Source organism: Rhincodon typus, chromosome 8 (assembly GCF_021869965.1).
Source record: "Rhincodon typus isolate 14 chromosome 8, sRhiTyp1.1, whole genome shotgun sequence".
NCBI lineage: Eukaryota > Metazoa > Chordata > Chondrichthyes > Orectolobiformes > Rhincodontidae > Rhincodon > Rhincodon typus.
Window position 1 is genome coordinate 35,121,960 of NC_063339.1, and position 25,105 is coordinate 35,147,064.

Sequence of the window (25,105 nt, forward strand, 5' to 3'; positions counted from 1 at the left end):
CAACTGATGTAAGTGATGCATTTACTGTGAAACTTGGTGTCCTTCAGCATTGGTTTAAGAGGATGTGGAAATGGGAAAGTTGCATTACTAAGCTATGTACATATCAGCTCATTTATTACCTGTGCAGGCCGTTTGTCAAGTATGTATTAAGACTGTGTTGTGCATGTTAGTAGTTTCCAGTTTCTTTAGTGTGCAACGAACCTTTATCAAACTGCTGTAATTTGACTGTTGTAAATAATGAAAATATTTAAAGATTGATATGAAGATAGTAGAAAATGGAATTTATTTTCTATTTTAATATACAGATATTTTGTAATGTTCTGCTTACCAGTACATTGTAATCTTGACAGACAGTTTTGTTGCCTTAATTGGGGTGTTTAAACACCATTAGTAATATTCTTCAGCCAATTGGACAGGGATTGTTGTTATCTGACAATTTCATGATGGATTTGGCGATCAATCATAACTTTTTAGAGTTATTACAAAATGGAACTGCTCTCTGTCAAGGATCATTTTTGTAACAAGCCAAAGGTTGGTTTGTACATTGTATTATGAACCATTGTTAAACTGTTATAAATATTTGCTGTAGAATTTAATGCAGAGCACTTGTGATTTTCTCACTACGTGGGTCTAAATATTTTGGAAAGCTGCTATGCTGATTTAATAGGGTGAAAATCTTACAAGTCTACCATCAAGCTCCATTAACCATTAGCAATATATGGAATAGTTCAAAATATGCCACCACAACAGCCTTTTTTTTTGCAGTTTTAGTATTCTTTGTTTTTACATTGCTTGAGAATGCAAGACAAAATATAACTTTAAATATCTTTCAGGACCATTGTTTAATAATTTCGACAAAATTATTTTTTCAGCATAAGTATTTCAGAGTTTCTAAAAAGAATAAATATATTTTTTCTTTGCCTTTTGTCACAAATCATTGTCTTATTGGATTCTGCCCTACTTTAAAAGTTCAAAATTTGATAATGGGTGAAATCTCTTTTGCTGATCATGTAATTTCTGTTTCAACTATTCATATAAGCTTCTAATTTGAGCTCAGTCACTTTCAGGTTAAGTTCCTATACATACCTAACTCTGTGCTAAGCCATTTTTAAAAAAATTACACACTTTTTAAAGTTGGAACACCGTTCTGCAGAAATGCAGCAACTTGCTCAGTACAGATTACTGTTTTGCAATCATGTTTTTATTACAAAGTCCTGTGCCCAGTTTCCAATAACATGCTTTCAATGAGAAGTCTTGCCTTTTCTTCTATATAAGGCTGGTATAGCCAGGCAGATAACTCCACTTTCATAAGATCACTGTTACTAGTGTGAGCAATCTCTTGAACAATTACGTGCTTCAGCTGCAGTTCTTGTTTGTACATCTCTGTTAACTGAATGGAGACTTCATCTGAAACAAGAAAAAGGTTACAAATGAGTAACCTGCTGCATCTTAAATCTAGAATAGTATATTTCCAGTCTGTGTACATGGTGATGTAGTAACGCTGAAACATGTCCCTCTTATAATAACTTTTGAACAATAGTTATCTAATCATCCTATCGTGATTCAGTTGCATACCAGTTGGAGGGAAAAAAACGCCAACACCATGAAATAATCAATGTTGAATGTATGTAGGTGTGGTTATCAGGAGATAGCAGTAGTATTAGGCTACATTATAATTTTGATTTGTCTTCACCCTGCTCAGTATCACTTGCTAAATATCACAAATAACTTGAAGTAGCTACTAGAATGCAGTCATTCCTATGGAACTGTAATGCAACAAGAGATATGTATTTAAGCATAGATGTGAGAAAATTTAATTAATAAAGGGGAGAGTTTGAAAGAGAAGGGAAAGAATTGACAATTTTGGAATGGTAATGTTAAGTCCAACCTAAGCAGAAAAAGGTTATTTAATTCAGTGGAAGACCAATCTGACATTTTTAAATTCACTTCCAAGATATGGATCACTTTAAAAACAGGATTAGATTACTCATTTCAATCATAAAAATAAACAAATGTATTAATTCTCTTTTAGGGATGCATAATATCCACCTTCTAATGAATCAACAATTTACAATTCAGTTACCATTCTTTGTGGAAAAAGCTGTCACTATTCATAAACAAGAAGTGGAAAGTAGGACATATAGCACAGAAACAGACCCTTTGATCCAACTCCCAAACACTATAGTCTCATTTGCCTACATTTGTCTCATATTGTTTTAAATCTTTCCTGTCCAAACATTTTTTAAATATTGCAATTGTACATACCTCTACCACTTCTGGTAGTTCATTTCACATACGAACCACCCTCTGGGTGAAAAAGTTGCTCCTCGGGTCCCTTTTAAATCTTTCTCCTTTTACCTCAAACCTATACCTTCTAGTTTTGAACTCATCATCCCTAGGGAAAAGACCTTTGCTATTCAAGTTATCTATGTCCCTTGTGATTCTATAAACCTACACTATCACCCCTCAACCTTCTACGTTCCAGTGAAAGAAGTCTCAGCTTATCCAGCCTTTCCTTATAATGCAAACCCTCCAGTTCCAGTAACATCCTTGTAAATCTTTTCTGCACCCTCCTCAATTTAATAATATTTCCTATAGCAGGGTGACCAGAACTGTACATAGTACTCCAAAAGTGGCCTCACCTAATGTCCTGTACAAGTGCAACATGATGTCCCAACTCTGAAACTCAAGGGTCTAAGCAATGAAGACAATCATGCCATATCTCTTTATCACCCTGTCAACCTGTAACATGACTTTCAATGAACTATGCACCTGAACCTCTAGGTCTGTTTTATAACACTGCCCAGAGCCATACATTAACTGTCTCAGTCCTGCCCTTGTACATCTTCCTAAATTGCAACACCTTGCATTATCTTAATTAAACTCCATCTGCCACTCATCAGCCCTTTGTAATCTTCGATAAGCTTCCTCCCTGTCTACTATACCACCAATTTTGGTGTCAACTGCAAATTCACTCACCATGCTTCCTATATTCTCATCCAAATTGTTTATATTAAATGACAAGAAGCAGTAGCGGAACACTGCTGGTCACAGGCCTCCAGTCTGAACCACCACCCTCTGTCTCCTACCGTCAGGCCAATTTTGTATCCAATTGGCAAACTGTCCTTGAATCCTATGTGATCTAATTTTACTGACCAATCTATCATGCAGAACTTGTCAAACGCCTTACTAAAGTCCACATAGACAACTTCTGCCCCTCTGCCCTCATATTTTCTTGGTCTCACACTCAAACTCAATCAAGTTTGTGAGACATGATTTCCTATGCACAAAGGCATGCTGACTATCCCTAATCAGCCCCTTCAAATACATGTAAATCCTGCCTAACGTCAGACTCACTGTTCTATAGTTCCCAGGCTTCACTTTGCAGCCTTAAATAAAGGCACAACATTAGCCATCCTCCAGTTTTTTTGGTACCTCAGCTATGGCTATAAGGTTACAAATGTGTCTGCTAAGAGCCCTACAAATTTTTCCCAGCTTATCAAAATGTCCTAGGATATGCTTTATCAGCTCCAGGAGGTTTATCTACCTTTGTGCTTTTTAAGACCTCCAGCATATCCTCTTCTGTAATGTGGACTACTTTCAAGACATCAATATTTATTTCCCCAAGTTCCCTAGAGATTAAATTATACGTAGTTTTGTTTTACCCCTCAACTCCAGAAGCTACAGACTTGTGTTCATGTCTATTAAAACCCCAGCAAAGGAAACAAAGCAACATGAGTCTGTATGACCATTCAAGCATTTCAGTTAGCAATATGTAGTATTGTATCTATTCATAATTGTGATCAGTGGTTACAATATTATTGCTTTACAGGGAAACTTAAAACCAAAACCTAGAAAGCGAATGGTTCCTCTACTAAAATCACATTTTTCCAACAATTCTTAAAATTGTCCAGGCAAGCAAAAGCAGAAAGGTTGTGCTTTTGGAACAGCAGTAGTACTAATCCTTTGGGCTACTTAACAGTTCTTCCAGCCAACTTTCGAGGCAGAAATACATTTGAACCAAATCAATGCAGGTGTGAAGTTCAAAGCTGAAACAAAGTTGTTTTCAAGCCTAAATTTAAAGTGAGCTGAATAAGTTATTTATAGTGCTATAACTTTGAACTTCAGGCGTATGCTCAGTAGGGGTTGAGGAATTCCTTTTTTTAGGAGACTATGAAGTAACACAAGTGGCACCCTTTCTGTGGCCTGTAAAATCAAAAGATTCTATAATTAGTGATTGAAGTCTCTAGTTTGCATGATTTCTGACTGCTCTGTACTGTATAATTTTGGGAAAGGTGTTGAGAAGTTGAACGTAACCAGTCTACAAAAATATATCTTGGGTCAATCCCAAGTCTCCCAGGGTGTTTGAGAATATAATGCCATTTTTATGCAAAAAAAAAAAAATTGCAGCAGACTTCAAATAGCCTGACAACACTCCCCATCCAAGAGCAGAGAAGAGTAATGAGGAGGGAAGAGATCTAGTACCAATAAAACAACATCCCAAGCAGTGACTTTGTGGAGCTGGAAAATCTAAGTTTCACTGTTCTCTAACTTACAACAAGATTTAAAAAAAAGTGAATCACACATTACAGAATGCAATAATTTAAATGTTGAAATGTATTTCGCTATACATCCAGCAGTTAAGATTCAGAATATTGTAAATTAAGGCAAATAAACTAGGTGTGGTATGAATTAAGGATCAACATTGCACAGAGGGAAAATGTTATCTGTCTAAACTGCTTCTTCATGGCAGCATATTTCTCAGTATTGTTCTTGCATATGTCTCCCTACACCTCTAGTGCCTTAATGATACTTTGCAGAACAAATAAAGAAGAATAAATAATTTCAGCATTCATGCTTAGAAATGTTAAGTAAATGAGGAGTAATTTGAAATCTTGGAAGAAACTGTATCTAATTAATTGTACAATATATTGTGCTATTTAAATTGTTATCACAAAGCTGAGATTGGTAACTTGGCATGTTCCAAAGTGTCCATTAAAGTCTTGGACTGAACCACTAAGCTATTGTTCCTAACGAGACATTATATTCCTGTAAGGGTGAAGGGCAAGGCTGGATGACAAGAGAAATTGAGGTTTTGGTCAAGAAGAAAGCATATGTCAGTATAGACAGCAGGGAATAAGTGAATCCCTACAAGAGTATAAAGGCAGTAGGCATACACTTAAGAGGGAAATCAGGAGAGCAAAAGGGGTTAAGGAGAATCAAAGGGATTCTACAAATACATTAAGGACAAAAGAGTAACTAGAAAGAGAATAGGGCCCCTTCAAGAACAGCAAGGCTGCCAACGTGTGGAACTGCAGGAGACGGGGGAGATACTAAATGAGTATTTTGCAGTGTTTACTGTGGAGAAGGATACAGAAGATAGAGAACATGGGGAAATGAATAGCAACATAGGAAAAATGTCCATATTACAGAAGAGGTGGTGCTGGACATCTTAAAATGCATAAGGGTGGATAAATCCCTGGAACCTAATCAGGTGTACCCTAGAACTCTGTGGGAAGCGAAGGTAGTGATTGCTGGGCCCCTTGTTGAGATATTTGTATCATCGATAGCTGTAGGTGAAGTGCCAGAAGACTGGATGTTGTCTAATGTGATACTACTATTTAAGAAAGATGATAAGACAAAGCCAAGGAACCATAGCCTGGGGAGCCTGATGTTGGTTTGGGGTGGGGGGCGGCAGGGTGGTGGGAGGCGCAAGTTATTGGAGGGAATCCTGAAGGACAACATTTACATGTATTTGGAATGGCAAGGACTGATTAGGAATAGTCAACACGGCTTTGTGCATGGGAAATCATATCTCACTAACTTGATTTGAGTTTTTTTGAGGAACTAACGAAGAGGACTGATGAGGGCAGAGCAGCGGACATGATCTAAACGGACTTCAGTAAGGCGTTCGATAAGGTTCCTCATAGTAGACTGGTTAGTAAGGTTAGAGCACATGAAAAATACAGGAAGAACAGGCCATTTGGTTACAGAACTGACTTGAAGGTAAAAGACAGAAAGTGGTGGTGAAGAGTTGCTTTTCAGACTGGAGGTTTGTGACCAGTGGTGTGCCACAAGGATCAATGCTGCGTCCACTGCTTTTTGTCATTTATATAAATGATTTGGATGTGAACATAGGAGGTATGGTTAGTAAGTTTGCAGATGACACCAAAATTGGGGGTGTGATGGACAGAGAAGGTGGTTACCTCAAAGTACAACAGGACCTTTATCAGGTGGGCCAATGGGCCAAGGACCAGCAGATGGAGTTTAATTTAGATTAATGTGAGGTTCTGCATATTGGAAAGGCAAATCAGGGCAGGATATATACATTTAATGGTAAAGTCCTGGGGAGTGTTGCTGAACAAAGAGACCTTGGCGTGCAGGTCAATTGTTCTTGAAATTGGAGTCCCAGGCAGACAGGATAGTCAAGAAGGCATTTGGTATGCTTGCTTTTATTGGTCAGTGTGTTGAGTGTAGGAGTTGGGAGGTTATGTTATGGCTGTACAGGACATTGGTTAAGCCATTTTTAGAATACTGCATGCAATTCTGGTCTCCCTGCCATAGGAAGGATGTTGTGAAACTTAAAAGGGTTCAGAAAAGATTTACAACAATATTGCCAGGGTTGGAGGGTTTGAGCTATAGGGAGAAGCTGAATAGGCTGGGACAATTTTATAGAGGTTTATAAAATCATGAGGGGCATGGATAGGATGAATAGACAAAGTCTTTTCCCTGGGGTGGGGGAAGATTAAAAACTAGAAGACATATTTTTAAGGTGAGAGGGGTAAGATTTAAAAGGGACCTGAAAGGCATCTTTTTAAATGCAGAGAGTGGTGTGTGTTTGGAATGAGCTGCCAGAGGAAGTGGTGGAGGCTGATACAATTACACTATTTAAAAATATCTTGATGAATATTTGGAAAGGAAAGGTTTACAGGGATATGGGCAAACGGGACTGGATTTATTTAGGATATCTGGTTGGCATGGACGAGTTGGACCAAAGGGTCTGTTTCCATACTGTACAGTTCTATGACTCTATTGAGCTTAGCACTCCTCCATTCCATCCATTGCCAAAAATAGTTCAAATCATGTGAGATCTTACTTAAGACCCTGTACCTCCAAGTCCAACACAAGAATTTTAATAACACAAGAGTTCATCAATACAAAACAGAAGCATTACCTCCTCCAACTTAAACATCCTGTTTGCCACCAATCACAATTTTTAAATTACTGAAACAGAGTGCTTGATTTTTAACAGATTCCTTTGTTCATATTTAAATCTATGAACTAAATTCTCAGTTGATTCTTTATTCTTCCTCTTTGTTTTCTCTCTTACTTCCTCTTCAGGTGTGCAACCATGCCAAAGCTCCTTGAGGTAAAAGGCATCAGCTTCTGACACCTTTCCCAAGGGCCTATTTCTTTAGCAAACAGTGCAATGAGTTTAGCCATAATCAGAGTGAGATTACTTTGTATATCAACTCTGTATATTAACAGTTTTCCCCTGATTGAGCAGATTGAGTAAACCCTGTATCAAATTTTATACTTTAATGTAGAGAACATAATAAGAAAAGACATTAGTCATACTTGACCATACAGAAATATTTTGTGGGCCATGTATGAAAGAGAGGCATTTCCCTTCCAGTTTCACCATATTGATGGGTATGAAGGTCAAGTATTCCTTTCATGGTTGCACATAGCTTTTCCATCTTTAATACGAGTTTAGTCTGAAAAAGATTATAGAAGAACAGTAATGTTTAGATTGCCTCTGATCTTTATTTAGGGAACTGGTTTTAATTTTATCACAGTACTCAAATTAAACAATGGAGTTATTCACCTTGAATAGTATCTTGACTGGTAAGAGCTTACCTGAATCTTGATTAAACAGTAAAAATAAGAAATTTATATTTCTATACTGCTGATGTTTGTGAAGAGTTTATCTTTGATGCTTTGGAAAGTTACATAAAGATTATCACAAGGTACAATTTATTCAGCAGGGTTTAAAACTTAAACAATGCATTTTTAGAAACCATTGCATGGAGGTCCTTATGTGATCTAGGATATATGTGAAACAGTAATATTGTGCCAAACAAATCTGCATTTTAGCAGGCAGAAGGATTTTAACCATCTCCCTTCATTTTAAATTAGCTCATTCTATGTGAAGTTTAAATCATTACAATTTTTGATAGCAGGGATTCTTCCTCATAGGCTCAATTACATAGCTAATTAACCTGCAACACTAATGTTATTTTAAAGCAACTTGACTTTGCTGAATATACAATTAATTTTTCTTCCTTATTTCTACATTTTTCAAAACAGCAGGCATGTTCTTTGTACAGTATTTAGCATTTTGTGATCCAGTAGGTCAATGTTCAAAGTCAGTTTTAGTCTTAAACATTTTTTGAGGATTCAGTGATTGTAGGAAATGCAAATTCAGCTTTTTGCCACAGAGTTAACTGGATTTTTAGGGTGATCTTTAATTTTTTTTGCCACAAGCTTTTATCCCATACAGACACAGGGAAAATGTGCAAATGCCACAGGGTTGAATCAAACCTGTCCTTGGCGCTGTGAAGCAACAGTCCTAACCATGTAACAGACTCTGTGGACAGAAACCAAACTGGAGTGTACTAGGTTTACCCTACATTGCAGATTTTGCCAAGGTTCAGGATGTCTTCTGTGCTGGGTGGGTTCACTTCTGCCTCTAGGCAATGAGAAACTAGTTCCAAGTGATTAAACACAAGCCACAGTTCATAAAAAGATCCTCTGCTGACTAGTCTGTCTTGTTACTTGACTTGATATGATAAACTGGTCCAGCAATTTATAGGTCTGAAGGAGCATTTAATTAAAGAACTTATCCCTCCACGAGGGAGTTGCTATTTTACCTTCAAGCTGCAAGTTTGAGCTTTTTTTAAAAAAAAAAAAACAAAAAAGTTTGAGACTATTGACATCAGCTATCAAGTTTATTTTAAACACTGGTGTTGGATTTTTGTCCACTTTGGAAGTGATAGAGTCCACCCAAGATTAGAAAACTAAGTCTCGTCGCTTAGTTTGAGAAGGGATTTTTGTAGAGGAGACTATACGTGCTGTGGGTCTTCAATGTGAAATGCATAAGGGACCTGTAGTTCACTAAGGATAGAATAAAACACAACTGAAGTTCCAAACCAATTCATAAACAAAGATGATTGTAGTCCACAATTTTTAGGCATTTATTTCAGTTGCAGTTGACAGTCACTTATCTACTTACATAATATCAGCAACATCAATTGCACATTCTAAATCAGGAGAAGTATATAGAAACAGAATCCCTATGGTGTGGGAACAGGCCATTTGGCCCAACAAGTCCACACCACTCCTCCAAACAGCACTGCACCCAGACCCAAGCTTCTACCCTTTCCCTGTAACCCTGCATTTCCCATGGCTAACACACCTAACCTACATGTCCCTGAACACTGAGCAATTAGCATGGCCAATCCACCCAACCTGCACATCTTTGGACTGTGGGAGGAAACCAGAGCACCTGGAAGAAACCCACACAGACATGGGGAAGAATGTGCAAACTCCACACAGACAGTCGCTTGAGGGTGGATTCGAATCCGAGTCCTGGGCGCTGTAAGGCAGCAGCGCTAACCACTGAGCCACCCTTTTGTAAATACCTTTGAGGGAGTCCCTTCAATGACCTACTTTGGAGTTGTGGAGCCAGAGGTAACTAAACATCTGCAAATGCTGCCTCAGGTGAGGCCAATTGGTGGTGGGATGCTTGAATTTTCAAAGACCCCTTATGCTGTTTGTGCTTGGTCTCGGCAAAGATGCTCAAGGTGGTTATCACTTTTACAGATGCTTCTCCAATCTGAGCGGTCTTGGGCAAGAGATGTTTCTCCCCATGACAATTTTGAGGACAACCTTGCCTTCTTGGTAACTGCTTGCTGTGATGAAATTCAGAACAAAAAGTTTCTTCCTTTAATTTTGTCAGGATTGAGGATAATGTGCCCTGCTAATTCAGCTGATTGACAGTAACTCTGGGGATTTTGGTGAGCTATGGTAGTGTATGACATACAGGTCTGTTCCTGCTGGGATTTTCCTGATGAGTTCTGATGTGCCAGGTCCCAAATTGATTGAGGGGTTATAAAGGTGCCAGTGTGTAACAACGTGCTGGACAGTGTGTGCTGATCACCCACTCTCCTGGCAGAGCAAGGCCTTTGTCCAGGGGTAGAGATAGTCAACACAGACATATACACAAATCCATTTCCCTTTCAATTCAAATCCTTAAAATCCTCAGAGGCAACTGTCCTGCTTGCTTGTGGGCAAGTGAAGCCCCTATGTGTGGAGCGCCCGAGATCACGTTGCAAGCTCTCAGCCTCCTTTTCCTCACTGCTGTTAGTGTCTATCTCTACCTTACACCCCCTCCCCACACACAGTTTCTCATTACAGGGAGCCAGATTGCTAGTGTCACACCTCAAATTGCCTCCTGGCAGTGGTGGCTGTGCCCACTTCTGTTCTTATTCTTTCCTGCTGCTCCCTGGCTGAAATATCTTTCAGTAGTTCTAAAGTATGCTTTGTTAAATAATGGTCTTTGCGGAACTAAAAAATGCCCAAATAATGTCTGAAACAAACAATGCTCAATTTATGGGCAGCAAGAACTGCAGTGCTGGAGTCAGATAACACAGCGTGGAGCTGGGAGAACACAGCAGGCCAGGCAGCATCAGAGGAGCAGGAAAGTTGATGTTTCAGGTCAGGACCCTTCAGAAACAAGGAGGTGGGGTGGGGGAGGGAGGTGGGAAATAAAGAGAGGGGAGGACACCACCTGCAAACTGGAGGAGCAACACCTCACATTCCACCTCAGGAGCCTATAGCCCGATGGCCTAAACATGGAATTCACCATTTTTAAAATCTAACCCCCCACCCCCCAGCCTCATCCCATGACCAACCCTCCCTCTCATCCCCACCTCCTTGACCTGACAACCTGTCCACCTATCTGCCCCTCCCATCTCATTGACCAATCCACACCACTCGCTACCTGCGCTCACCTATCACCATCCCACCCACCTTCCCAGCCCCACCCATCCAAATGCTCAGTTTATGCTGTTTTGAGGACTCCACTAGTTCAGGAAACAGGCTAATCATAACTATATGTTGACAGTTTAAAAGAATGATTAAGAATTTTCCACTATTCATACCATTTTGTCAAAGATATTGAGCAACTCAGTACAATCTTCCTCCAGCTCTTTGTTATATTGTAATTTAGTCTTTTCAAGACTAGAGCTAGATTCATCCTCTTCAAATGCTTCCACTTCACTTTCTCTCCTTAAAAATAAGTGAATGCATAAGTAGAATGTCAAAATCATCAATGTTTTAAAGGCAATAGTCAGATAATGGGCAAAATATTTTGTTGAGTGCAACTGAGTCATAAATACTACAAATTAAGAAGAAATGTCTAATTCAATTCAGTTATTATTGAAAAAGTGACTTGAGGCACACTTGTCTGTGGTCAATAATGTCTAGCTACACAAAATATTTAATTTAGGCTTTTAAACAAGTCAAAAATACTAAATATTTATGTTTATCTATGGCTTTTCTGGTTGTGAAAACAGCAATTGTCCTACTCCAAAAAATATAATATTGATTTGTTTGTCCATAATTGCTTAGTACTTATCTTGCAGTTAAATAAAATAGCTCTAAGACAGAATTTGATTAAGGAAACAAGTCTTACTGTAGCAAATCAGCGACAACCAAATGTGTTGAAAAATTATTATTCTGTTATTTCTTGTTTTGAAAAGACTGTAGCAATGTAATAATGATCCCTTTAAAAGCACAATAGCTTGAACAGAAGTATTGTAGAAAGAAAGCCGAGATAAGAAATTAATATGAATCAATTCACCACTGAGGGCACGTTTTAAAATTAAGTATTTATTGGCTAACATTTCTAGATGTGAAACTTAACTCTGCAAGGCTTACCTGGTGCTGATTTTAATATTAACAATTTTATTTGCTACTGAGAATCCTGCATCATTAAATGTTTCCCATTTCAGCATGGAGTTATGCCAGTCTGCAGCACTATCCTTTATTTTTCTGGCACTGTTGTTGAAGTCTTTTCTTCTTGGAGTTACAAAGCCTGATCTAGAACATGGAGCTAATTAAAAAAATTTTTTTATTAAGTTTCAGCAATTTAAAAAACAAACCTAATGCTTAACTACAGGTATCAACTTGCATTTATAAGAGGGTCTTTTAATGTCCCAAGGCACTTCAAGAGTATTAGAGATGTTTTGCGCACACTAGACGCAGGACTAGACTAAGCGTATGATTGTTTCAGAGATAGAAGGAACTGCAGAGGGTTTCTGAAGAAGGGTCTAGGCCCGAAACGTCAGCTTTCCTGCTCCTCTGATGCTGCTTGGCCTGCTGTGTTCATCCAGCTCTACACCTTGTTATCCAAGCATATGATTGCGTTCTGTTTACATAACTGGGACAGGTAGCCGGCTTGTTACCAGAGGCTTTCGCTTGAGGGATAGCACTCCACAAGCAGCATAGCTGCCCAGGAGACCACTACATTCACATGAAACATTTTGAGTGGGACTTGAACCCAGGCCTCAGAGGTACAGACACTACCACAGCAGCACAAAAGCCCCTCTAGGACTTTTTTTTAAAAAAAAAAAAAAAGATATTTCTAATCAGCCTGTTCAGAAGTATTACGATACACCCATGGAGCAGGTGATACTTGAACCCAGACCACCCGCTTCAGAGGTAGGGATATTACCACCAGACCACAAGAGTCCCTCTGGATCTTTTGTTTTAAGTAGTGAAACAAAGCACAGGCATGTGGGACTAGTTTAGTTAGCGATTATGTTGGTGGGATCTGGATTGGACTGAAGGGTCTGTTTCCATGCTGCACAACTATGACCTGGACCATATCAATGGACACCACATGCTGGTCTGTTATTAGGTGTTTTCTAATCAACCTCTTTAGGAGGTGTATGAAGGTGAAGGGTGGGACCAACAAGTGAACAGAACCCTTGATGTCAATGAAAAAAAAAGGAAGCCTTAAGGTAAAGGATACTGAAGTCTCAAAACAGCGGGTGCACTTGAGTCTAGAAAGTGCAAGGGGGTCACTTAAATAGGAAATTAGGACAGCAAAAACCAGTGGTGGGTAAAATTAAGAAAAATCCAAACATGTATAGTGAGGCACAAGAATAAACAGGCAAAGAGTAGTACCATGTGTGTGGAGCCCAAAGACACACAGACACAGCTGAATACTAAATGTGTACTTTGCATTTGCATTCACAATAAAGAAGGACGATGAAGGTCTGGAAATTGAGGTGGGCGTGGAACTGTGATATACTTACAGTCAGGGTTATATGGCACAGTAACGGACCCTTTGGTCATCCATGCTGACCAGATATCCTTTATAAATCTAGTCCCATTTGCCAGCATTTGGGCCATATCCCTCTAAACCTGCTTATTTATATATCTATCCAGATGCCTTTTAAATGTTATTATACCAGCCTCCACCACTTCCTCTGGCAGCTCATTCCATACACGCACCACCCTCTGTGAAAGAGTTGTTCTTTTTAAATCTTCCCTCTCTCACCTTAAACCTATGCCCTTCAGTTTTGGCCTCCACCACCCCAACCCCCAACCCCCACCATGGGGAAAAGACCTTGCCCATTTACCCTATCCATGCCCCTCATGATTTTATAAACCTCTAAAGGTCACCCCTCAGCCTCTGACACTCCAGGGAAATAGCTCCAGTCTATCCAGCCTCTCCCTATAGCTCAAACCCACCAACATCTTCGTAAATCTTTTCAGAACCCTTTCTAGTTTCACAACATCCTTCCTATGGCAGGGAGACCAGAAATGCACATGATACTCCAAAAGTAGCCGAACCAAAGCCCTGTACAGCTGCAACATGATCTCCCAACTCCTGTACTCAATGCACTGACCAATAAAGGCAAGCATACCAAATACCTTCTTCACTATCCTATCTACCTGCAACTTCACTTTCAAGGAACTATGAACCTGCACTCCAAGGTGTCTTTGTTCTGCAACACACCCCAGGACCATACTATTGTGTATATCCTGCCCTGATTTGCCTTTCCAAAATGCAGCAACTCACATTTATCTAAATTAAACTCCATCTGATCAAGATCCCATTGTAATCTGAGGTAACCACCTTCTCTGTCCACTACACCTCCAATTTTGGTGTCATCTGCAAACTTACTAACCATCCAATTTACATTCACATCCAAATTATTTATATAAAATGACGACAAAAAAAAAAAAAAACAGTGGACTCAGCACCAATCTTTGTGGTACACCAGTGGTCACAGGCCTTCAGTCTGAAAACCAATCCTCCACCGCCATCATGTCTTTTACCTTTGAGCCAATCCGAATCCAAATAGCTACTTTTCCCTATATTCCGTGTGATCTAAACTTGCTAACCAGTCTACCATGAGGAACCTTGTTGAACGTCTTACTAAAGTCCACACAGATCACATCCACCACTCTGCCCTCATAAGTCCTCTTCGTTACTTGTTCAAAAAAAAAAAAAAATCCAATCAAGTTAGTGAGACATGATTTCCCACACACAAAGCACTTGACCAAATTAGCATTGAGGGTGAAGATATTAGTGGCTTTAGCAGCTTTAAGTGTAGAAAATTTCCTAGGCCCAGACGAGATGTATCCAAGACTGCTTAGGGAGGCCTGGGAGCAGGGGCTCTGAAAACTTTCACGTTCTTTCTGACCACAGAAAAGGTGCCAGAGGACTGGAGGACAGCTAATGTTAACACCATTATTCATGAAGGGTGTAGGGATAAACCAGGAAACTACAGGCCTGAGAGGCTGACACCTATGGTAGGGAAGTGATAGGAAAAAAAAAAGACATAAAATTAAACTCCCTTTGAATTAATCAAGGATAGTAGGCATAGCTTTGTAAGTGGGGAGATCACATCTAACAAACTTGATTAAATTTTTCACAGAGGTGACTTGAACGTGGATGGGGGTAATATAGTTGATGTAGCCAAAATAGACTGCACTAGAGCTTAAGACAAGTTCTAGCATGGGATACTCATTAAGAAGCTAAGATTCCATGGGATCCAGGGCAATTTGGCAAATTGGATCCAAAAGCACAGTGGTGATGAAAGGCTACACTGTGCTATGACTGGAAGCCTGTGTCCAGTGGCATACCACAGTACAATAACAAGGAGGAAAGCCTTAGACTACAGGACAATATAGATGGGCTGAACAGTAGCAATTGGAGTTTCAACCTAACAAATAAATGAGGTGATGCATTTTGGGTGAACTAACTAGCAAGGGAATACATGTTGAATAATAAGAACGCTAGGAAGTCCAGAGGAATCTTGGTGAGCGTGTGCATAGATCCTTGAAAGCAGCAAGGCAGGCGGCATATGGGATACCTTTTTAGTCAAGTTATAGCAGTAAGGAGGTTATGCTGGACTTGAATATAATGTTAATTAGGTTACAGCTGGAGTACTGTGTGCAGTGCTAGTTTCCACACTATAGGAAGGATTTGATTGTACATTTGATTTGTACATTAACACGCAAGACCACAGGCCAAGGGGTGAAAAATGCGACTAGAATACATAGGTGCGTGATGGGCCGAAGGGCCTCTTTCCGTCGTGTAAAGACTGACTCCAAAACATATTATTGTGCATCTTCTTCAGCACGTTTTAGTCAGTAAAAGGTGGATTTTTTTGGGGGTCAAGTCCAGAATTTACTCTTCCGATTTACCTTCAGCTTAAGAACTATAATTCCTTGTGCACAGTACAGTACAATACAATTTTGTTTGTTAAAATTCCTATGATGCACGGTGGGGCCTCTTACTCCATTACAGCCACCTCTACAAATATGTAACCGGAGGGCGTCTCTTAAATTCTTAGCCTACTAATATTCCTTTTTATTTCCAATGAAGCCTCATCATTTTACACGTTTTCACGTGTTTTCTATCCTTGAATAGAGACAGCTGCCGCTTTTCCCTAAAGGCTAAACTTTTGAGATTGCGATTAATGCAACACATTTTAAATCTTTCCAAATCAGCCTTAAAAAGTAATTCGAAAAAAAGCTTAAATTCCAATGCGAAATAATTAAGTCATACCTTCCATGTCTACCACGTTTGCGCTAAAGTCACTTCATAACTTGTCCGAAGCACAATGTCAGGATCCCACAGGCAACCTACAAGTGAAACGTTTCATCGATGGACCGTCAGGGGGACAGTAACAAACTATAGCCCAACGTATCAAAAGGGCCAGGATATCTTTACCCGCATTGGTGAAGAAGACTGCATTCTGATTGGCGAAGACCCTGATTGGGCAGACAGTGTTGTCTGATTGGTGAAGCGGGCAGGGTTTTTGTTGAGGATGTTGGGGGGGGGGGCTAGCGCCATTATGATTGGTGGAGCGGGGTATCCGTTCTAATTGGTAGTGTAGACACCCTTGATTGATGAAATGCTATCCTTACTCTGATTGGTGAAGCCGTCCCACGGCACCGAGGCGTAGTATGGACTGTTCGTTCTGATTGGTGGAGTGACCTGTCCGCTCTGATTGGTTGAGCTGACGCTCGGGTCTGAAGTTGGAGGGAGAGGGGGGGGAAATAGGCGTCGGGAGCAACATGGCGGCCGGCGTAGAGTGAAATTGTATGAGGTTCAGGGGATCTAACTCGGAGCGTGGTAAGTGATGGTGGGAATGGCTCTGACATAGACGTGGGGAGCGTGGCATTCCCTTTGGCCTTAAGTGATCCCTGGGGGTGGCGGGTGGACCATTGTCGCAGGCCCGGCTGAGGACAGTAGATTCTCTGGCTCTGGTAGTAGTGATCTCCTGATGTGTTGACAAGGATCTTGAGATCGAATAGGTTTACAATATTAAAAATGATTGTTCAATCATTGTATTCTAGACAGTGGCTGAATGTTTCGTGTGAAAGATTTAAAATCATTTCTATCCCCTCTCCAATATTTAAACTATATTGAATGATACCTGTTAAACTTAGACATTTTTCCAGCACATATAACTATGCAATATTCTGGAAGCAACTGATAACCATGCAATTTTTTGGCAGGTAATAACATTTTTAACCTCATGGCCTGGCATATCCCAGGCTTCCAATATCATCAAGAAAGGGGATCAATCCTTGCTCAATGAACAGTACAGGAGGATTCCTAAAAATTAATTGTCATCTTTGTGTGTCAAACAACGTAAGCAGCAAATGATAGACAGAGCTAGGTGATTCCACAGGTCAGATCTAAGCTCTGCAGTGCTGCCACATCCAGTTGTGAATGATAGTGTACAATTAAACAACTCGCTGGAAGAGGAGACTCCACAAATATTCCCATCTTCAATGATGGGGGAGCCCAACACATTAGTGCAAAAGATAAGACTGATGTATTTGCAACAGTCTTCAGCCAGAATTGCTGTGATTTATCCATTCCATCCTTTCACAGAAGTCCCCAGCATTGCAAATGCCAGACTTCATCCAGTTCAGTTCACTCCACATCATATCAAGAAATAGCTGAAGGCACCGGGTTCTGTAAAGGCTGTAGGCTCTGACACCATTCCAACAATAGTTCCGGCAATTGCTGAAGATTTCGGTATGGCTACAGCACTGGCATCTACCCAACAAAATTGCCCGGATATGTTCTGTACACAAAAACAGGACAAATCCAACATGGCGAATTACTTCTCCATCAGTCTACTGTTAATCGTTAGTAAAGTCATAGAAGGTATCATCGATAGTTCTTGCAAGCAGCACTTGCTCAGCAATAACCTGCTCAATGATGCCTTGTTTGGGTTCCGCCAAGGCCACACAGCTCCTGATTTCATTATAGCCTTGGTTCAAACTTGAACTAAATAACTAAATTCCAGGCATTAGGCGAGAGTGACTGCCCTTGACATCAAGGCTATGGCACTTCTGCCCGAGTGTGGCATTGAGGAGCTGTGCAGAACTGGAATCAGTTTGATTCAGGAGTCAGAGTCAAACCTGAGCAAAGGAGGATGGCTGTGGTTGTCAGAGGTTAATCATCTCAGTTCCAGATATCTCTGCAAGATTTCCTCAAGATAATGCCCTTGGCCCAACCATCTTCACTTACCTTATTAATGACCTTCCCTCCATCATAACGTTAGAAAGAGAGACGTTTGCCAACACTTGCCTGATGTTCAACACCATTCGCAACTTCTCAGACACTGAAGCCATCCATGTCCAAATGCAGCAAGACTTGGCCAATATCCAGACGTGAACTGACAAGTGGCAAGACACAATATGATAAAATTGTGTATTATGTTTGAAAGTAAGGTACTTCAATCTGAAGCAAGGATGTAACATTTGAATAAGGAAGTTATGAAGGCATGAAGTACAAATTGGCTGAGGTGGATTGGGAAAATGCATTAACAGGCATGACTATACATATGCAGTAGATAGTCTTAAAAGAAATATTACATGCTTTACATTAACTATACATTCCTTCAAAGTGTAAAAACTCAAATGTGGCTAACAAAGGAAATTAAGGACTGTGTAAGATTAAAAGATTTATAAAGTTGCCACAAATAGTAGTAAATGTAAGGGTGGGAGGTTTTTAAGAGTATAGCAAAGGAGGACTCGTAAGGAAAAGGAGAATAGAATATGAATGCAATCTAGCAAAAAACCATAAGTGGACTGTAAAAGCTTCAGGTATGTAGAAAGGAAAGGTTTGGCTGAGGCGAATGTTAGTCTGTCAGGCAAATTTATAGTGGGGAATGGAGAAATGGCTGAGAAGACAAATAATTACTTTATGTCTGCTTTCATCAAGAAAGGTGCAAAAAACTCCTAGCATTAGAAATGCAACTGACTAGGGAGAATGAGGAGTTGAAGAAAATTGGTATTTGTAATAAGGTTGTACTGGAAAAATGAATAAGACTGAAAGTTGTTAAGTTCTCTTGACCTGATATTCTGTATCCCACAGGGCTGAAGGCAATGATTGGGGATATAGAGAATATATTAGTGATCATCTTCCAGCATTTGATAGATTCTGAAATGTTTCTGGCAGAACGTCACCCATTTTTTAAGAAGGCAGCGAGAGAGAAAACAGGGAATTACAGACCTGCCATTCTTGCATCAATAATAGGGAAAATACTATATAATAAAGAATGGGATAAATAGACACTCGGATAAAAATTATCTGATTGGGCATAGTCAGCGTGGACTTTTGAATGGGAAATCATATTTGACAAACTGAGTTTTTTTTGAGGATGTTACGAACAAAATTGATAAAGGAGAGTTGAGGAATTTTGTACGCTTGGATTTTCAGAAGGCTTCCTATGAAGTCCCCCACAGAAGACTGGTAAGCAAATTAAAGCACATGTGATAGATACTGGCATGAGTTAAGGATTGGCTAACAAGCGGTAAACAGAATGTAAGAGTAAACAAATCATTCTCATGTTGACAGATGGAATTTACTACAGAGAGGGGTGAATTAGGTTAGAAGAACCAAACCTGAGATTTTGTGATCTGCATTATTGTATTGTGACCCTTTGGAGGAATATCTAAATACACTGGTTTCAAGAACAAGCCAAGGCTGGGAATTCTGAGGTGAAGTGTGCAATTTACCTCTTGATCTTGCAAAGCCAATCCAATGTCTAGAAGGCAGAGTGTGATGTCTGCTTGCCCGGATGAGTGCAGCACCAACAACATTCAGGAAGGTCGACACTGCCCTAGACCAAACAGCCGACTTGATCATCACCCATCCACCAGCTCAATACTAAATATTCATTACCTTCAACATTTGATGCACAGTAGCAGCAGTGTGTACCATGTACAAGGTGCAGTGCTACATCTCGCCAAGAGTCCTTTCTCAGCACCATTTAAACTCACGCATTCTACCACCTGGAGGCACAAGGAGAGCTGACACATGGGAATACCAGCACCCAGACGTTCCCCTCCAGGTTACACACCATCCTGACTTGGAACTATATTGCTGTTCTTTCACTATCACTGGGTCAAAAATGTGGAATTCATTTCCTAATAGCACCATGAGTGTACCTTCGCCACTTGGACTGCAGCGGTTCAAGAAAGCAAGTTCACTGCCATCTTGATAACAGTTAGGGATCAATAACAAATGTTGGTCTTTCCAGTGATGCCCAGTTCCTATGGAAGAATAAAATAAATGTTCTGTGTCATAAAAGGGACAGGTTGCATAGCAATTAGAATTCCAACACATGAATAAGGTAATAAAAGGGATATAGCAGCTCACCGTTAAGCTATGGGAGCAATTGGAGCTCTGTCCAGATTATTCCTTTGTGAAGCTGTCAGAACCATGGCAGTTGGACTTTAACTTGCATTTTCAATAATAAAGCCTTGTGTTAATTTGTGCACTTTTGCTGCTTCCAAACTGAATGAGATTATTGTGAAATTATCCTAATTCTGTCTCTCTGCTTTGCTCCCTTCCAAGAAATGGTGAGAATGAACCCTGTCAAGAGCTTGTTTTAGGAGTGGGCACATCAAGTTGAAATATTTTTAAAAACAACATTGCCATTAAATTTTATGTTATAAAAACACTGCTGTTAAATTTTAAGATGCTGCATTTCTGTTTTGTCCAATCTATAACCATTTCTGATCATGTTTTACTGGAGCTGTTTATCCCACGGTTTTTTTTTTGGTATTAACATACCTGTTGTATATATTGAGCAAGCTGTTTTTATTATGTTAATCATTCAGTTAATGTTTTGTCTATTTGATATGCCTGTTATTAACTTATATTTTCTTATTGGCATAAGTTTCTCCACACTGCCATTCCAGGTTTCAGTTTGTCACATTATAGCTCGAGCGATTATCTATTATCACTACCTATCTATCTCATTATCTATAATGTGCCAAACATGATAGAGAATCAGTAGGTCTTTTACACAGTATCGGATCGCACTATTGACACTTGCGTGCAAGTCCCAAAATAGTCCATAGTAAGGTAACTGCTTAGACCAGTTAATTGACGTGATGGTAACCTATCATTAACAGTTAAATAATTTTGAACTTTTTGTCATCATTTTGGACATGATATTTGTCTGAGATAACTGACCAGTCAACAGCTATTGTCTGAACTTTGACTGTCCAATATAAACTTGTCTGGTGTGCGCGGATTGCATTTTGTGTGTAGTTAATTACATTTTCTAATTACATTTTCCTTTTGTTTGTTTTTCCTCATTATCAGTGTCTTATTGATGCCATGGCATTAGATGTGCACTTCACAGCGTTTAAGGAGTTCAGTCCCTTATCTTACCTACTTAATGCTATCCCAACAAAAGTACAGAAGGGGTTTAGAAATGTTCTCGTCCATCTCACAGCACTTGATGCCAATAAAGACTACATTGCAGTGGGCAGTAATATCGGTATGCTTTATCTCTACTGCAGACGGCTGAACAAGATGACAAAATATAATCTAGAGGTACGTTTGAACGTTAGTCTGTTGCTGTAGTTATGTGAACAAAATTTGCTTAGGACCAGGAGAGAAGTAGGATAAACATTTTTATCTTTCTATTTTACCATTAGTGCAAAGCATTGAGAATAATATCAGTGATAAGTTAGATTCATCCTTCTGAGATGCTGACAGGTTTTAAGAAAGTACTAGAATGTACTCGTGTATTTTCGAAATAAATTAAATCGAATAGCCTTGTGTATGTTTTGTTAAACTTGTGATATAGTTGTTTACTAAAAGAGTTTTCTTTCTCATTAAGGGTAAAACTGATACTATTAGAGTAGTGAAATTGTTGGCTTGTTTTGATGACCTTGTTGCTGTTGGAACATCTTCAGGAAGGGTAGTACTTTTCCAGCTCGTTTCCCCATTGCCTGGAAGAAACAAGCAGGTAAATTAGAGCTTTGGATGCATGATTTAGTTTTCGCGCATTGAGCAGTATTTTGGTCTTTGATGTAATAGCACCGGCAGATTGTCTCCTTTTTCTGCAAAACTAATATAAGGTATTTTGCCAGTTTCTGTAGCTACCTAGGCAGTCTGCTGCTGTTTCTCCTATCAGCATCACTGATACTGTAATAAAAAGAGAATGTGTAAGGAGTATCCAGCTGGTCTACCAGCGTCTGTGGAGATAAAACTTTATTATTTCTGAGTCAAATATAACTCTTCTTTGGAATTTCTTCAGTTGACAATGAGTATTAAGTTTAATTCAAATGTCTAATTATGTGTTGAAATTTTAAAAATGCACTGATAAATTATTCAAAAAACTTTTATTTCATCCATGATCTAGAAATATTACAGTCTTTTTATTTGTCTGTCAGTTGCATAAGAGCCATGTGAAAAGTTGTCTGTATTGTGTCTTGCAGCTTTCAAATTCATTTTCTGCAATTTTGTAAAGCATAAATGTAACAGAATAGTTGTATTTGGCTACTGATAAATTTAATGTTTTCCTTGTTTTTCTTGACTTTTTAATGTAATGCTTGCTTCACAGTTGCGTCGATTTGATGTGTGTATTCACAAAAGTAATATTACAGCACTAGCTTGGAGCACTAATGGAATGAAACTGTTCTCTGGGGATGATCAAGGCAAAGTAGTGTATGCTGCTGTGGATTTGGACCAGGTAATGATTCATAAAATGATATATTGTGAATCGCTAGATTATCTAGTAGGGTTATAGATTTGTAAATGTATGGCAAATGCAACTATTTAAGAATCCACGGTTTTGGAAGCAGACTACTTTTTTCAAGTTTTTTGTTTGAAATGTGTTGGCAGTATTATTTTAATGGACGAAAGTTGTTAGAAGTACTAGTATTTGATTTCATCAGATTGGCAAGAAAGGAGCACTAAAGATGAACAGTCCTTGCCCAACTTTCAGAATTTCCAGTCAGGGTAATTTGGCATTATGGTAAGGGTCTTGAGGGATATAGCTAACCGGTATATCATTCCCCTTGGGGAACATCATTTTTAACCATGTGTATTAATAGATTGAAAGAAGGAATAGAAAATTATGATGACACTAATATAAAAGTTAAGGTAAATTGACTAGATCAGCTGATAACAAAGGGATGGACTACGTGAGGGTGCAAAATTATGGCAGATTACGTTTAATGAGGGGAAATGTGTATTTATCTGCTTTAGAACTGAGATCAGTTCTTTACTTATACAGGTAAGAACTGTAGCTTGACAAAATATTTTGGTACCATTTTTAACATGACTAAAAGCTACAGTACAGATACAAAATATAATTAAGGCCAATGTAATTTTAGCCTGTATCTTCATAGAATCGTAGAATCCCTGCAGTGTGGAAGCAGGCCATTTGGCCCAACAAATCCACACTGCCCCTCCGAAGAGCATCCTGCCCTGACTCATTCCCCTACCCCTGCATTTCCCCATATTCAACCCAAACATCCCTGGACAGTACGGGCAATTTAGCATGGCCAATCCACCTAACCTGCGCACCTTTGGACTGTGGGAGGAAACAGGAGCACCCGGAGGGAACCCACACAGACACAGGGAAAATGTGCAAACTCTACACAGACAGTCGCCCAAGGGTGGAATTGAACCTGGGTCCCTGCCGCTGTGAGGCAGCAGTACTAACCACTGAGCCACTGTGCAGCACCTGGGCGGCACAGTGGCTCAGAGGTTAGCACTGCTGCCTCACAGCACCAGGGGCCTGGGTTTGATTCCACTGTTGGGCAACTGTCTGTGTGGAGTTTGCACACTTTCCCTGTGTCTGTGTGGGTTTCCTCCGGGTGCTCCTGTTTCCTCCCACAGTCCAAAGGTGCGCAGGCTCGGTGGATTGGCCATGCTAAATTGCCCATAGTGTTCAGGGATGTGTAGATTAGGTGGGTTATGGGGGATGGGTCTGATTGGGATCCTTTGAGAGTCACTGTGGACTTGTTGGGCCAAAGGGCCTGTTTTCACACTGTAGGGAGTCTAAGTCATCATCTTCAGAGGACTAGAATACAAAAGTGAGGAAGTGCTGCAGTGTACAGAGCCTTGGTCAGACCCCATCTGGAGTAATGCAAGGCCAGTTTTAAGTTATCCTGTTTGAAGTTGTTCTGCTTTAACCTCATGAATATTATGTGCTGGTTTTGCGCATTTGAGTGTTGAGGTTTCTGTTTTGCATTGTGGATGATGCAGCTTCACATAGCCTGGTTGACATTATAATGGACATTATAATGTCTTTGTTGCTTAGTGCTGACTCCCTCCTGCTTTCTCCGCCTTGGTGCCCTGTCCCATGTCCAGAGAGTGGGGGTAGGGAAGTGGTGAGCACGATGATTGGTCAATGCGAGGGTCGACAAGCGGAAGAAAGAGCATATTTTGTGGGCTTTTTCTAAGCAATTTTCTTATGTTTAGCACTTGTTTGTAAGGAGTAATTCTACTGGTGAAATTTTGAGGAATTTTCTAACACATGGACACAACCAGATCAGATGTAATCTCATAGGATGGTAGAGCAAATGAATTGTTCCTACCTAAAGAGAAATGTGATATTTTATGAGCATCTGCAATAGCCTTTAGTTGAAAATGAGTTGATAAATCTGTGTTTTCTTCGACATTGACAAATAAACAAATAACATAGACTGAAAAAAATTTAAGTGTGTTAATTAAAATGTTCAAATCAGAATGTGATTTGTAACATATTTATTTAACTTCTGTATCCTGTTGCAGGGTGTTTGTAGTCCCAGAGTGATATTGGAAGAGTCATCTCCTATAGTACAGTTAGACTACACTCAAAAAGTACTACTGGTTTCAACTTACTTGCGTTCTGTTCTTATATATACTGAGCAGAACATTATCAAACAGGTTGGAACCCAGCCAAGGAAAAGGTGAGAACCAAATTTTAAAGAAGCAGACATAATACAGTGCATCAAGTAAAATTCCTGTAGCTTCTGAGTAATCAGAAACATAACATTATTGACACAAAACAGAAGTTGCTGGAAAAGCCCAGCAGGTCTGGCGGCATCTATGAAGAGAAATCAGAGTTAACATTTTGGGTCTGGTGACCCTTCCTCAGAATTCTGAGTTCTGCGGGGAAAGGGTACTGAGTTGAATGATCAGCTGTAATCATATTGAATGGCAGAACAAACTCGGAGTTCTGAGGAAGGGTCACCGGACCCAAAGCATTAACTCTGATTTCTCTTCATAGATGCTGCCAAACCTGTTGAGCTTTTCCAGCAA

The 25,105-nt window shown here is 39.6% G+C and overlaps 2 protein-coding genes and 1 long non-coding RNA gene across 5 annotated transcripts in view; 1 reads left to right on the plus strand and 2 right to left on the minus strand.

Annotated features, from left to right (window-relative positions):
* Positions 1 to 260: 260 nt before the first annotated feature.
* On the minus strand, positions 261 to 16,303 carry LOC109921837 (cyclin-dependent kinase 2 interacting protein). Its single transcript, XM_048599903.1, has 5 exons — positions 16,094 to 16,303; positions 11,944 to 12,118; positions 11,166 to 11,292; positions 7,589 to 7,718; positions 261 to 1,407 (listed from the first exon to the last, which is right to left on the minus strand). The coding sequence occupies exons 1-5, from the start codon at positions 16,098 to 16,100 to the stop codon at positions 1,205 to 1,207; spliced, it is 642 nt and encodes a 213-aa protein (XP_048455860.1). The 5' UTR covers positions 16,101 to 16,303; the 3' UTR covers positions 261 to 1,204.
* A 259-nt stretch (positions 16,304 to 16,562) lies between these two features.
* tecpr2 (tectonin beta-propeller repeat containing 2) overlaps positions 16,563 to 25,105 on the plus strand; it is an 85,882-nt gene continuing 77,339 nt past the window's right edge. For all 3 annotated transcript variants that reach the window (XR_007262621.1, XM_048599900.1, XM_048599899.1), the window contains exons 1-5: positions 16,563 to 16,663; positions 21,167 to 21,400; positions 21,690 to 21,818; positions 22,416 to 22,544; positions 24,596 to 24,753. Coding sequence is in view for 2 of the 3 variants with exons in the window: in XM_048599900.1 (XP_048455857.1) it covers positions 21,182 to 21,400; positions 21,690 to 21,818; positions 22,416 to 22,544; positions 24,596 to 24,753 (635 nt within the window). In the remaining variant the exon portion in view is untranslated. The remainder of the gene's footprint in view (positions 16,664 to 21,166; positions 21,401 to 21,689; positions 21,819 to 22,415; positions 22,545 to 24,595; positions 24,754 to 25,105) is intronic.
* The window catches only part of LOC125483678, a 106,557-nt gene continuing 102,791 nt past the window's right edge, over positions 21,340 to 25,105 (minus strand). The window contains exon 4 of the long non-coding RNA XR_007262622.1: positions 21,340 to 21,801. This is a non-coding gene — a long non-coding RNA (uncharacterized LOC125483678). The remainder of the gene's footprint in view (positions 21,802 to 25,105) is intronic.

Bases quoted from the DNA above. Each gene is read 5' to 3' on its own strand.
- LOC109921837 (XM_048599903.1), bottom strand. The intron at 11,293-11,943 runs GTAAGCCTTGCA...CTTATTTTTAAG, and splicing joins AATATTAAAATCAGCACCAG to GAGAGAAAGTGAAGTGGAAG. The intron at 7,719-11,165 runs GTATGAATAGTG...AATCTTTTTCAG, and splicing joins TCAATATCTTTGACAAAATG to ACTAAACTCGTATTAAAGAT.